This window comes from Orbicella faveolata, unplaced genomic scaffold, assembly GCF_042242905.1.
Source record: "Orbicella faveolata isolate gen_17 unplaced genomic scaffold, um_ofav_v1 contig_12, whole genome shotgun sequence".
NCBI classification, from domain to species: Eukaryota; Metazoa; Cnidaria; class Anthozoa; order Scleractinia; family Merulinidae; genus Orbicella; species Orbicella faveolata.
Genome location: NW_028301539.1, coordinates 6,516,331 through 6,530,841, shown reverse-complemented (window position 1 = coordinate 6,530,841; position 14,511 = coordinate 6,516,331). Strand labels below are relative to the sequence as shown.

Below are 14,511 nucleotides of genomic sequence, written 5' to 3'. Positions count from 1 at the left end.
GGGTTTTTGCCGCCGATTTTTATTTCAACAATTTTACAGAGCGGAAAATTTTTAAACTTGGCGCACTGTTTTCCATATAAGGTAAAACTCCGACTAATGGCTCATAGTCGGAGTTTTTGAGCCAATCAGAGAGCTAGAAATGCAATAGTCGGAGCTGAGAATATACTAATTGTTAATAAACAGCTGATTCCAACATGATCGCAAGAGGTTCCCAGTCTGTGTGTTTTAGACCACCATTAAAGTTACCGTAACTTTTAAATGGATCACCCGACGGTCTGAAATTTTCAAAAATTTTTGACAGGTCTCATTGAAACCTCTTGAACGTATTCTGAGAAAATGCCAAGCGATTCCAAAAATCATTTTGCTTGAGCACATAAAAAAAATCACCATGTTCTTGACAACCTTTGTATGCCAGAGAAAACAAGTACTCTCAAGAGGTTTGAATAAGGCTTCCCGACGAAAATCTGCCGCTCAGGGGGGGGGAAGGGTGGGGGGGAGGGTGTAGTGCCTGTAGTCAAAAGGGGCAGTGGGGAACTGGAAACCGATAGGAGGGAACGGGAAACGGGGTATTTCTAAAACAGCGAGTCTCTAAAATAAAAATGAAAGAATAGGGAAATAAAATAGGGAACCTCTACGAGAGGGAATCTCGGAAAGGGGGAATATATATAGACTTTCTAAAAGTCCTTTTCTAGTAATTCCTCCCTGGACGTTGGTATGATAAATTGATCTATGGAAGTGATTTTCAATGGTTTTGGTTGTTGCGGTCGTTGTTGTTATCGGACACTTTGATTCATTGAGTGTACTGATTTGTTATTAAAAAATAAATGAAAAAAGAAAACATAAGATGGTTTCTTCATGTTTTCATAGCCAGTTCCAAACACTCAGCAAATTTTGAAAAGAAGTAAAAAGAACATAAGAGTTGCATTTTCTTTTGTACTATGAATAATTGAGTTAAGATGCACACAGGAAGTTAAAAGAACCAAAAAGCAGCACACAGAGGTTTGCTCTCCAAAATTCCGAGGTACATCATAACTCAATGATACACAGCTAAACGCAGGAAATGAGTGTGTTTGATAGGATTACGATGCACGGTTCTGTATACTGAGTATCAGTGCAGCTTTGTCAGTTGTTTGCTGCTGGGGTTTGTTATGTAGCTGGAGTTTAGTTGAATGTAACAAGCACTTTTATTTGTTGATCAAAGGTGACATGTAAATCACTATATCTAAATGTCACCCAACAGGTGACAATTTAACAATTATTGTTGCCTGCTCTACTGCTGGCCAGAGGTAACTTTACTTGAGGGCAATATTCTCCTCGCCTTGTTACTCTACACTGAACTCCAGCTATATAACAAAGTACTTAGCTGCTGGTCCCTTGAGAACCAGTTGGTTTTCCCTCATATCTTGATGTTCCCCTTGACTTTGTTTTGGAAAACACTGAGATTCTTGAGAAAACATAACCAAGTTCTAACTGTTTTCCTCCAGACCAGTCATTAAGTGTGTAATAACATTAACATTAAAAAATAAATACTAATTTTGTCCAGGATCATAATTATTTATTTTACATACAGAACTTAAGATTCAGCATTATCACACTGCTTACGTCATCTACAATTACCTGAAACAACGCAAAAACTTTGAACATTAAAAATTCAATATACAAGAAATGTAATTCCACAGGTTGGGCAATTTGAATCGTTCTTACTACTATCTTCTCTTGTATTCTGAAAACTGAGAACAAAATGTATGTTACTGTGTTTACTCTAAGTGCAAGTGCATGTATCCAGACTGTTCTTCCTGGTTTGAAACAAGTCAAAAATAAATCTACATACATGTACATCTGCCTTATTCACCTGCCTTCAAGAAATATAACACTGATATTGATCTGCAGTTTAATAATGTATGATGCTCCTCATAATCAAAATGATAAGTTGCTACGAAATGAAAAACATTAATGCAATTTTAAACAATAAATTTTCAATTTTACAATGTGTGTATATGTAACATTGTGACCCAAAAAAGTAATCTCTGAAACTTTCTGAAACTGAAAAATGGCCATTCCATGCTACTTTGTAACTAAGGAAATCTCTTTGCCCCTAAAAAAAAGCTTCAAAAGTTGCAACTGCACATTTTGTCCCAGATAACACAAAAAGTAGCTCCACAGCCTTGTTTCAGAAAACAAGAGAAGTGTAGAGAAGCTCAAGATTAATTTTGATCTATCTGTCACATGTTAAGCATAATCTTTAACTGCAGCTATTTAAAACTGGATACATTCAAGTGCCACCATTTTTGGCATACTATATATGCACTTGAAGCATTAAATGTTTACTCTATAACTGCTATCAGTACTGTAAACTCCATGTCAGCTAACGCCATTTAACAACTAAAACTTCCTTTTCTTCTTGGCTCTCTCTGCTAAATTTCTTTAAGTGAGCCTCTAAAGTTCAGGATGTCCTGTATTTTTCACAATTTCACTACCACAGCACCTCCACTTAATTTTAAATGCCAGAGTCTTCCACAACTTACAACAGAATGACCACTGGCAACAACTATACTGCTGAAATATTCTAACAGCAAAATTATAAAACCACAAAATATGTATAGTAATAACATTCAACTGTATCTATTTAATAATTGTCATAACCTTCACTAGCTGCTAATGGGAATTCATTCACAGCTACATGGACCCAAATTTAAGTTTACAGTGCAATGTATCTAAATTTATTTTTTACTGAGCTCCATAGACACTCTCGTCACTGTATGCTATGTAAAGAAAGAAGTCTTCTTCATGATGTTCTTGGTATAGCTGACCCATTGTCGCACTTGTGGGCGGGATTACATTGTTGACAAAGAAGAACAAGGCATCCTCGGGTCTCAAATGAATCCTCTTGCGAATTAAGAAGTAAAACTGTCCCACTGTGGAAGGGAAAGTGATAACAATAAATTATTTAACATTAACTAATGCAATTGACTAATATACTGATATTTAAAAATTGAGTGCTTGCTAAGTTTTGTTTGTTAAGGGTCCTTGGGGGCCCCAGTTCTAAAGAGTTGGGGGTTCTTTTTTGCCTAATGTTACTGCAATTTTCAGAACACTTTTCCAGCATCCCAAAGACACATTTTGCCACAAAACTGTGAGTCCTTTTCATTTTTTGCACATATAAGATGCACACCTGTGTGTTAATGGGAACTCTGTTGTATCATCATTTTATGAGTAACTGCACAGACAGAACAGGTACAGTACATGTAAAATTCAATTTAGCACTTTTAAAAACAAAACTTAAAACTCTTGACTTTCAGAGTTCTAATCAAGAAAAGCAGAATGTACAGTGTGGTACTGTATACTAATATTCCTGTAAGACCAAAGATTTTTTTCACACTCTTCATGTTTGGCTCAACTAAGTGATCAACTATTTTTGCATGGTCTGTAGCATCACTGACAAAAACAGGTCAAGCATTTCATTAAAAGGTACTCATAAGATGCAAAAAAAAAGAAGAGCTCATCATGTGCCATGTACATTTGTAAAACCAAGCATACTGCATCTTGCACGCTCAATCACTGTGATGAGGGTAAAAAATATCTTGACTGGTCAATTAAGATATATATATATATGTATGCATGTCCATGAGCAAACACACAATGATAATAATTTTGACAAAACAAAAAAGGTCGACAACATGCAGTCTGCCAGGAAGAACGTAGTCAAACAGATAATTCAGTGGTGATACTCAGCACTTGAAAAAGTGTGGTCTTGTCAACCAGGACAAGTCAATTTTCTTGCTAGGCAAGTGACATTTCATTCTCATGGGCCCAATTCAATGGGCAAGGGCCCAGGAAAATTGTCTGCCAACTTATTAAAAGGAAAAAAAGTAAACTATTACATGTAAGACTTGCCTAGGGAAAGCAAAATGTGAGAGCTGTTTGTCTGAAGGGCAAGCTGGAATACAATTTTGTTTTCAAGCCCTGCATATGTACATACAGTGGAAGCTGTCTTAACGGACACTCGTACATGTAAGTGGACAGCTCTACTGATGACTGCCTTCACAAAACCGTGTTAGAACTCCCATACAAACTCTGCATTTACTCATTCTCATAAGCGGGACGTTATGGTAAGTGGCTGCGGACACTTGGAGGGTGTACAGCAGTGTTTCTGCCAGAGCGTGCCATTGCGGGAATCCCATGCTGCAATCAGAGATGGCCCCCAGAAAAACGAGAAAAGGGCCAATTTGGTCCTTTCCTTTGACAAGACTTCGGGCTTAAGAGGCCCTGCGCCTAAGAAACGACCGATGATTTCCGGCTAAAAAATAAAATCGGCCGATTTTTATCTCCCAAGCAGAGGTTACCGAATACTATTTAAAAATGAATTTCTTTTGTTTCAGTTTCGCTTCAAACCAAAAATATCGAGCCACAAACTTTTTCCGTCTGATAGCAGCAAAATCAGGCCGAAAATAAGCCCCCACAAAAAACTGTTCAGAAATTACTATCGCAACGCAAAATAATGAGAAAACTACACAGTGTTGAAGAAAAAGGCCTTTTAATGCAATATCATTCGATAAACATCAAAAAACTGCCGAAGCGATTAACAAATAAAGTTTCAAATAATGCATACTAAATTAGATGGAGCGTTGGAGCTGATTTTAAAATAATTATTTCTCAAAAGTTCAACGCTTTTGAAAGCAATCACAGTGATGAATCAGACATTGGAGGGATACAGATCACGTTTCTGGAAAAACATTTTTCGGCCAAGGTATATTGACTTTGTACAAAGCGTTCAAAGTTACCGTGTTTACCGTTATCCTGCTACTTCGGCGAAGCACTTCTCTTTTGCCAATACGGCAGATTCAGCTTTCGTTAGCAGATGGTAATTTCGAGCTATTTTTGTTTTCTGCATATTTTTCATCTTCCTTTCTCTTTTAATTCTACGTTCTTCTACTCAGGATGGTCTTTGAATGCCTAGCAAGGTTTAAAGTGGCGTTTACCACGCTATCCACGGCCGTATTGGCAAAAGAGAAGTGTTTCGCCGAAGAAGCAGGATAACGGTAAACACGGTAACTTTGAACGCTTTGTACAAAGTCAATATACTTTGGCCGAAAAATGTTTTTCCAGAAACGTGATGTATATCCCTCCAATGTCTAATTCATCACTGTGATTGCTTTCAAAAGCGTTGAACTTTTGAGAAATAATTATTTTAAAATCAGCTCCAACGCTCCATCTAATTTAGTATGCAATATTTGAAACTTTATTTGTTAATCGCTTCGGCAGTTTTTTGATGTTTATCGAATGATATTGCATTAAAAGGCCTTTTTCTTCAACACTGTGTAGTTTTCTCATTATTTTGCGTTGCGATAGTAATTTCTGAACAGTTTTTTGTGGGGGCTTATTTTCGGCCTGATTTTGCTGCTATCAGACGGAAAAAGTTTGTGGCTCAATATTTTTGGTTTGAAGCGAAACTGAAACAAAAGAAATTCATTTTTAAATAGTATTCGGTAACCTCTGCTTGGGAGATAAAAATCGGCCGATTTTATTTTTTAGCCGGAAATCATCGGTCGTTTCTTAGGCGCAGGGCCTCTTAACACAGGCATAGTATTTTAAAAGCCATCCCAGGGCTCGAAATTGTGACCGATACAGTCACCAATGCAACTAACACTTCATCCTTGGCGACCAAAAATTCTGGTTTAGACACATTATGGCGACTACATTTCTCTGTGTTGACGATCAATAACGGCTATTTTGCCACACATTATCTCCTTCTAGAAAATCACATTGAACGATTTTTGCTTCTAAAACATTCAACATAAGAAAAGAAGTCAGTCCCTCCTTCTGCTTTGCTGCAGTATTGAGTCGTGTATGAAATCGCCCTATAATGCATTGCAAACCCTTGATCATTGACTATGTCATGTAGGCCTCAGGCTTGTTCTCTTGTAATGTGCGGATCCTTTATGCTAGTATTTGATTCAAAAGAAACTTTCTTGAGTAGAAACACTTCAAAAAGCACTTAAAAGCACTTAAATTTTATCATAGATCCTAATAAACTGCTTTATTTTCCTTGGTACCCTGATGCATTTTTTCCTTCTGTAGCTTTCAATTTATTGGCCCCTTTCCTAAAAAAATTGGCCCCTAAAAAAGGTCTTCAGGGGCCACTTTGGCCCTCAAGTAAAATTTTCTGGCTGAAACACTGGCGTATATTCTAGTCTTTTCTTTTGTTTTTTAACTTCCTTTAGCAGACACTTGAAAGAAATTGGGCCTGACTATGAAAAATACTTATAAACATTTGTAAACTGTATAACTGCTTTTTGCTGCAGTGAGACTGTTAATGTTAATGTTAATGCTGGCTGCAATTATGATTTGTTCTTTATCACCAAGGCCCATCCTAGTACTGCAGTATACTTCTACCACCATTATCGTGACATAGCAAAAGGAGATACATTGTAAAACAACAACAAAAAATAATAAACTTGGTGGGATTTTTGCTTTCCTAATATTTATTGCAAGCTAGGCAAGCTCCCATAGGTGGCCATCTTTCCCTTACAACTCTAATTGTCGCCTATGAGAACTATTCTCGTAGGCGGCAAGCTCCAGTTACGGACAGCTATTTTGCATCCTGAGGGTGTCTGCTCATGAGGGCTTCCACTGTATGTACTAAATAGTACTGTGCATCAAGTAAAGAGTACTTTGCAGTGCTCCAGGGAGTTTGAAAGTCAGTACTTTAACAGTAATGATTACCCAACCTGTCAGATCTGAAGGAACCAGATATTTCTTTTTATCTAGGTCACCAATCCTTGCTTTGGGTGCTTTTTCCACAATGACCTATAAAATGACACAAACAACATATTTACCCATACACAATGTACATGTAACAATAAAATGCTGCCAGAGATGGCATTAGTTGCATCTTCAATAATAAAATAATAATAATGACAACCAATTCATACTTCATACCCTGCTTGAACAAGGTTTTTTTTTTTCTCTGAGAACCTTTTTAGCAGCCACATGTAGTAAAATAGGGTTTGGAAATGAGGGTTAAAAAAACAGACATTCCAGAGGGGAGGGTGAGTCACCATGAACACTCTGGAATGGAAATTCCAAGTGCATGGGGGGGGGGGGGGGGGGGGGAGAGAGAGTAGAAATTATGATGAGATTCATGTGATTCTGAAATTCACAGCAGGGTATGGCTTCTGATTTCCAGTGAGTTGTGTTACAAGATCGAAAAATCTGTCATTGTCATGTACTTTGTGGTGGTCAACTTGTCATGCATCTCACTGCAAGAGTAAGAGAAGAAGACCAGACAGAAGAAGGTAATGCAGTGCAAATGGTTAATTATGACGGCGATAATAACATTAGAGGTTGAGCACCGGAGAGAATGGTCACATGTGAACCATTATCCGTATTCATGAGTATGCGGATACTATGCAAACTAGATGTAACTTCAAGTTAAAATTTTGTCTTACAGACCACATCATAATACTGTAACAAGCCCAGTTTATCCATGATTTTGCTGAAGTATCTACATGTATACACCGACCTGACCAAATCAATCACATTTGGTGTCAGGGTTGATAGTTTGGCTCAGAAAGGAAAAGGTAAGCGTATATGGTCGTGTTTTCCACTAGTTTTGGCATTCTTGCTGACCCAGTGCAAGGGAAAAATCTACAAGGTGATGAATGATCAGATCAGTGGAGTTCAAACCGATCCAACTTTAATTAATTCCCTTCCAACTGATGAAATGGCAGGAAGAAGTGAACATTTTTATCATGACTGCTAAAATGAAATACAGTGGTCATTATTAGATGTGATTTATCTGAACTGAACAGTAGAAAAGTCCAGGGAAGATTAGTGTACCATTAGCCCCTTTTATGTTTTATGCCATCTGTAGATGTACTTTTCCAACATAGACTCCCACAGTTAGTATCCAAATAAGCAAATAACCTTTAATGACATCCCCCATTTAAATCATCTAACCGATTACCCAAGACGCAGACTACACCTTTTCGTCATTATTCTAAAATAACACATTTACGCCTGTAAATGTTTGGACGAGAAACCAAATATGCAGGAATTCCAAAAAAAGCTACAGTACAATGGCAAATAGAGAAATGCACTCTTCCCTAAGTCACAGATTTTCTTGCGAAGCTTTTTTCCTGATTTAACTAGCCAATTGAAACAGACGCACTAAATCAAAAACCCAAAATCTTATCTTTTTTCTACCAGCACTGTCTCTAAATCTTCTTTTTAGTGTTAGCAGAAAGTAACTAAGCTGTTGTTTTGTAGAGTGCTTCAAGTAAGTTTAAGTAGGCAAGTAGGCTCAATTAGTGAATTGTGAGCTTTGTATTGTAATGTAAGTCATGTTATGTTTAGCAATGTAATGTAAGTAATGCCGTAAGTGACTGTTAGTAAGTGACCGTTAGTATAAATAAAAATAAGTACTAGAGATTGCAAGTGATTAATCCAATAACTACAGTAATATAATAAGTAGAGAGATGTTGAGTAATGTACGTAAAGTAATGTAATGTAAGTTTAGTCCTGTACGAATGTTTCTTTAAATAATAATAATAAAAAAATAAGGGAAATTCTGTAAATTAAAACACTTAGAATGTATGTTTAGATTTGTCAAAAAAAATGTAACTAGTGCTAGTGTTATTGTAATTACTTATGTTATCATTAGTATCGTTGTATTAATATAAGTTACTTGCATGTAAAGTATTAGCAGTCATTGTAATTACTCACGCTAATGTTAGTAGGATAGTTTTAATGGAAGTTATGTGTTTGTTAAGTTTTTTCTTTTGTGTGTGCAAAAGCAAAAAAATGTGAAAAAAAAAAAAAAAATTCCATTAGTGGAAGCATCCACCACCGGACACCATAATTCATTAGTTCACACTCCCAAGTTTCTCTACCTTGCCCTTCACCAATTATTACTTAAGACAGAAGAAGACAGGCTTTCCTTTTTCTTTACAGCTTCCAGGGCAGCACAACCTGACAGTTAGGACTACCCTTTTCTCATTTGAGTGCAAGCCACTTTAAAGGCAATACAAGGCTTGACAGTTTCTCTTTTTTCTTATACCATCTTCTTGTTCCAAGTTGTGCTTTTTGCTCACCTTGCCCCTGACCATGTTGACTGTCTCTTTACTAGGGTAATTTAAAAGTTCTACAGTTCCCTACCCTGATAATTAAGAACGTGGTGTCAACTTAAAATGTTCCGCAAATTTTAAGTACTTACTGGGAACATTGAGGTTGTTCCTAAAGTCGGTGCACTCTGCTATTTCTGTCAGCGATTCCAAATACTGATCACGCTCTAGTAGAAGGCAAGGGTGAACTTTTGGAGCAGTTCTATTTGCTAGCGAAAACTCAATTCTGCTTGGTGTATTATTTCCAGGTTGCTATGGGTCAAAAGGTTTCTCTACTGACTTCCTTATTTTAGATTCCTTTTAACAAAGGGGACATGTCACGTACATGTAGATGTCGGCCAAAGCTAAGAAAACATAGAGCCAAACTTATGATTTCTTCATTACTCCAAATGAAAATGTATTGGCTGTTGAAACTAAGATTCTCTGTACTTCGCACCTGAGAACTTAACTGGTAAAAGGGGACAGAGCCGTAGGAGCAGTATTTACCACTTTGGAAATGTTTGTAATGTCCATTAAGTGATCAGTTGATCCCGAGTTGCGGCCAGATTTAAAGGCTATCATTTAAATTTGTGAATAGAATAGTATGCCATTATATTTAGTAAAAATAGCTGTTGAAATTCTTGTTCTTATTTTCTTACTAGTGGTTTGTGTGCCATATTTTTCAAGTTGTTTTGAATGTAAAGAAGTGATTGCAAAACAGCTCACATCCTGACCAATCAAACTTTAATAATTGAACACTGAAGTTAGTTCCTGCTATGTCCAAGGACACTGTTTTCAGCGAGAGAAGTTGTTTTGTTAACAAATACATGTACCATCTGAAGCAGCAGGTCTTTTAATTTATCTGCTGAGTAATCTCTGTGTTTTGTCTTTGTAGATAAATATGCCGGGTAAGTTTGAAAATATCTGTGTGTGCCCTTGTTTCTGAGCCTATATTCTTTCAATTAAATTGCCAGGCTCGTGTTTCAGTTGTCAGATCACGGTATGACTAAACTGATTTCGTAACGTGTCTCTTGTCAAGAGGCATCAAGAAATTTCGTTCCCACTGTTAAGCAACAGATTGAATAAACTAGGACCCCTGCCGATGTTCTACTGTTCAGGGGTCCTTGATTTCAGATCCTCATGAATCTTGTCATGACAAACCATCTGTGTGCATATGGTGATTTTCTGGACCACATATTCAGAGGACTTTGAAGTTGTCTATAGCATCATGTGTTCATTTTTCACTGAATGATGCAATAGTGTTAAATTACATCTAAAGATACATGTATGTATGGAAAACTACAAACTGTAATATCATGCAAACTACAAATACAGATGTCAACAACATTCCTTGAACTTATACAGTGTGAGAGTTAACATACTACATAAATAAAGTTTGTGTACAACATTTCATCAATCCAGTGTTACAAATTTAATACCACTGATTCTTATGCATAAAAACAGCACTTCTCGAGACATTTGCCACACTTTCAAAATTGTGGAATTTATTGTAATGTAGTCTAAGAGAAGTCAATGACTGGGGTACCATTTCTTATAACATTGAGTCATGATACAGATATATTTTACATGTTTAGTTACCATGACAAAACTTGAAAGGTTGTTTTTCTTGGGGTACCCTGGAGAAATAATTTATTTTAAGAATGCCCTGAGTGATGGTGGTATAGTGTTTACAAGCACCTACCGATGTCCAAATAGAAAGTGTTTCGCAGCATGTGCGGATAAAAGTTTTGGACTGATGAGGTTTGTAGATCACTGGGAGACTGAATCATAGAAAATGTATTTTCCAATTCTATTTGATTCTTTAAGCATTTCAAACGGGACTGCAGGATGAAGGAATAAATTTGGGACTAGACTTACAGGTAACATCATTTTCAGTGCAACCCAGAACGATATAATTTCTAAAGAAAACTTACTAGGTTAAACTAATAAATATTGAAGTCCGGCTTCCATGAAAATTTTCAGTCAGTTTCGAAAGGTTTGAAAAATTCTTCCACTGCAGAGTCAATGCTAAGAACTCTACCTTATAAAAATTTACTACATCGATTAAAATATCACCTTTTACAGGCACACCAGATGTATTTTATATTCAACTCTATCAAATATTAAGAATTGATGATAAAAACGGGATCAAACGTGAAATTCTTCATGTAAAATACGAGCTCGAACCACAAAGAGAAAGAAAGCTTTAAATACATGTTCTCGCATCTTTGACGACACTCCTTCTCGATCTTCAAATAAGCTTACAAGAATCTCGACAATGCCTTCGGCTTCCAAGAAAATGCAATGAAATCGACTAGCTACAAATTCAAAGGCTTCTTTACCCTCGCAAATAACACAACGTAACATTGGGAGAGGCAGACAGTAATTCGTGACGTTGCAACTACAAAGCTGACGCCATTTTAAAATTTTTGCAAGCGTTTTCGCTTTACACACTCCGCTTCGTTTACATATTGTTAGCCTCTAATACAGATGGGAAGAGTAACAATGTTATTTTGCTTTAATATAAGCAGCCCTTTCCTGACTAACTGTTCTCAGAAATGAAAAAACATGTATTCACAGGAAGTTGCCACAGAACCTGCCAACAAGACTCACCGGAACTCTATCGGGGTATTTCTTCCGAATTTTCTCTCCCTCTGCCCGTCTCTTTTCAAACGGATGCTCTTCCTTGTATTCCCACTTCATTGATGCACTTTTACAAGTTCAGTCTACTTAAACGGCTGTTGTAAAACCCGAAAAAACCTTCCCTGTCTTTCCTAAGCACAAGCAAAATGGCGCTAAATGTATGTTTCCCAGGCAATCACGTGATGTTATGTTCTCCCAGTTTTCCCCGATGACGTAGGCATATTTGGTTTATTTGTAGAGACACTCAACCGAAACGAACCGGAAGTTGCTTTCCATCACGCAGCATTTCAACAATATTAGATTGCACCAGGTTCGAACTTGCTAGATTTACAACAGAGAAAGATCGTAATGAAAATTAAGTCTCCTGCATTTACTACTACTAAAAGTAGGAATCACATTTTTTTGGATGTTAAGCATTGTAAGACAAGCAGGAAAACCTTTTTAACAGAATCGTGGTAGACCGGAAATGAGGTACGCGAACAAGGATTGTCAGGGATGTGGGGCACGGTCCGAAACTAGCACAGCCTGAGTTTCTGACGAATTCACTAGATCACAACAGATACCATCCCTGAGACAGATGCTTTTCAAATCTAGTCAATGTCATTTTTTCTTTAAATCAAATTTAAGTACTTCACATTTCGTTCGATGTGTTACTGCTGGAGAAAAGAGTGTTAAGTTATCTCGAGCCTGAAGTAAACGGACCAGTTCTTTAGCTTAATACGACAACTTTTTGGAATGCCCGAGGTAAGGCGCAAAATTTCCCCTTCAGCTGAAGAAAGTGTTTCTACTGGAAAATGCCACTTTCGAACCCATCACTGTTTCAACACCACCAGGACTGAACCCGACTCGGATAAACGGCAGTGGCGGATCCAGGGGACCCCCGGTTTTGTTTTACTTGCCCTGCCGGCTTTTCTTCCTTCAGTCATTCCTTCTTTTTTTTACCCAAAATAAGGGGGGTGGGGCGGGCACCCCGAGCCCCTTCCCTAGATCCGCCACTGAACAATTAACGGGTGCAGTGATTGCAATAGTCTCAGCCTCCAATTTATAAGGGCCTGTTTCCATAGAGGGGGATTACCCGGTTAGGTTAGGTAACCCGCCTAGACGCGGTCGAAAAGTACCCTGCGCTTACATGCAACAAACCCCGTCATCCCGGGGTGAACTTGCACGTAGACAGACAAAATGGTGGGTAGACGGCATGTTCTAGCCGCGGTTCAAGAATACTCGTCTTTGTTTACTAGGTGCTCTTGCTGCAACGTTTCAGTACCGACAAAGCCTCCGCCAAGGGTAGTCAATTGTTCAGGTTTGAATAAGGCCAACTTTCAGGTGCAACGTGAACCCGACTGCTGCTAGCGGGCTACTCAACCAAAATACGGCCCCGGTTGAACTGAGATGGTTACAGTCTCCGGCAGACCGTGTAGCCTGCCTGGTATGTAAAGTGAACTGGAAGAAAGCAACGAAACGTCTGACAGCTAAACAGTGCAGCGCATACTTGGTTATCAGACTAGTATTAAAATTTTCCAAGAAAAAAAAAGACGACTTTTGTTTCGCAACTTTAATGAGGTTTCTTAGAAATATTGTTGCACGAGAACATCCAATCAGATTGCACCAGGTGGCGTTTTAACCACGCAGGGAATTTCCTTTTACGTAGTCCTACCTAAGTAGGGAAGATTCATCGTTTTTGTCGATCCACTGAAGATACAAGTTATGTCTTCCACCGAAATATTCGCCGAGCCCATGCTCGACACAGAAGACTATCTGCAAAAGTACAAGAAACAACTGATTGAGCTTGATAAGAAAGGACTGCTGCCGCAACTCAATTTAAAACTTGGGTATAAAGTCTACTCTATTCGCGGAAGTGAGTTCGGAGCGCACAAGTCCATCGTTCTCACCACAGATGATGAGCATTTTGTCACTGTTGAGCTTGGTTTCATCAAAGTCAACGGCAAAAAGCATATCTATCCAGTCACACGATCCGTTGATAAATCTGCGAAGGCCAAGATGGAATACCTTGGTAAGGTCGAAGCTACGGGCCAGGAGCTAATTGGGAAGGCAGTAGCGGTGATGAAGAGATTTGGAAGCTACTTCAAGCTTTGCAACAACTGCCAAGATTACTGCAACATGTACACGGAGGACATTGGATTGAAGCACGCTCAAAAGCTCACTGACGGAGACAAAGTGGCACTGGCCGGGCTTCTCGCTGCCATTGTGGCCTTCCTGTTCGCCGTTATGCGTTAAAACTGCACTGGACTTCGATGTATTTTTTTGATTTTCCTGACATATGACATTTAGAAAAGTTTGCGTCTTGCAAACTTCTTCCACACTGTACCTTAGCTGAACGGCAACACTAGATACTTTTTCAATTTTACAATACTTCTTCATTATTTCTTCCTGCGTTACAAAGTGAAACCGAAATACGGGATCACGCCGGAAGCTGGTTTTCACATGACGTCACTAAAATTCGAACTACAAAACTATTGATCTTCCTGAGATTTTACTTTAATGATGTATAAGAGCAGCTGAAAACTAATATTCATACAAATTTTCGCTCCGAATGAGTTCTTGGTTTTGTGATACACTACACTTGAATTTCTAAGCTTTTGCGTGACGCGGTATTTACATGACGGCCTAGAGAGCTGTCATGATGGTTAAAAAAGTGACTTATTTCGGGGAACTTGGCTATCTGAACAGTTCATGTCTTAGAGAAAGTATTATTTTAACGTTTTAGAGTTCCTCAAGGGATAAATGCACGCTTTTGTAGCAAAACTCA

General features: G+C 38.1%; 2 protein-coding genes across 2 annotated transcripts; one reads left to right on the top strand and one right to left on the bottom strand.

Annotated features, from left to right (window-relative positions):
- Positions 1 to 1,533: 1,533 nt before the first annotated feature.
- Positions 1,534 to 11,939, bottom strand: LOC110046933 (gamma-aminobutyric acid receptor-associated protein). Its single transcript, XM_089282232.1, has 3 exons — positions 11,715 to 11,939; positions 6,729 to 6,807; positions 1,534 to 2,915 (listed from the first exon to the last, which is right to left on the bottom strand). The coding sequence occupies exons 1-3, from the start codon at positions 11,802 to 11,804 to the stop codon at positions 2,728 to 2,730; spliced, it is 357 nt and encodes a 118-aa protein (XP_089138358.1). The 5' UTR covers positions 11,805 to 11,939; the 3' UTR covers positions 1,534 to 2,727.
- A 1,413-nt stretch (positions 11,940 to 13,352) lies between these two features.
- LOC110046888 (uncharacterized) lies at positions 13,353 to 14,511 on the top strand. The gene has a single exon (XM_020752601.2). The coding sequence runs from the start codon at positions 13,449 to 13,451 to the stop codon at positions 13,977 to 13,979; it is 531 nt and encodes a 176-aa protein (XP_020608260.1). The 5' UTR covers positions 13,353 to 13,448; the 3' UTR covers positions 13,980 to 14,511.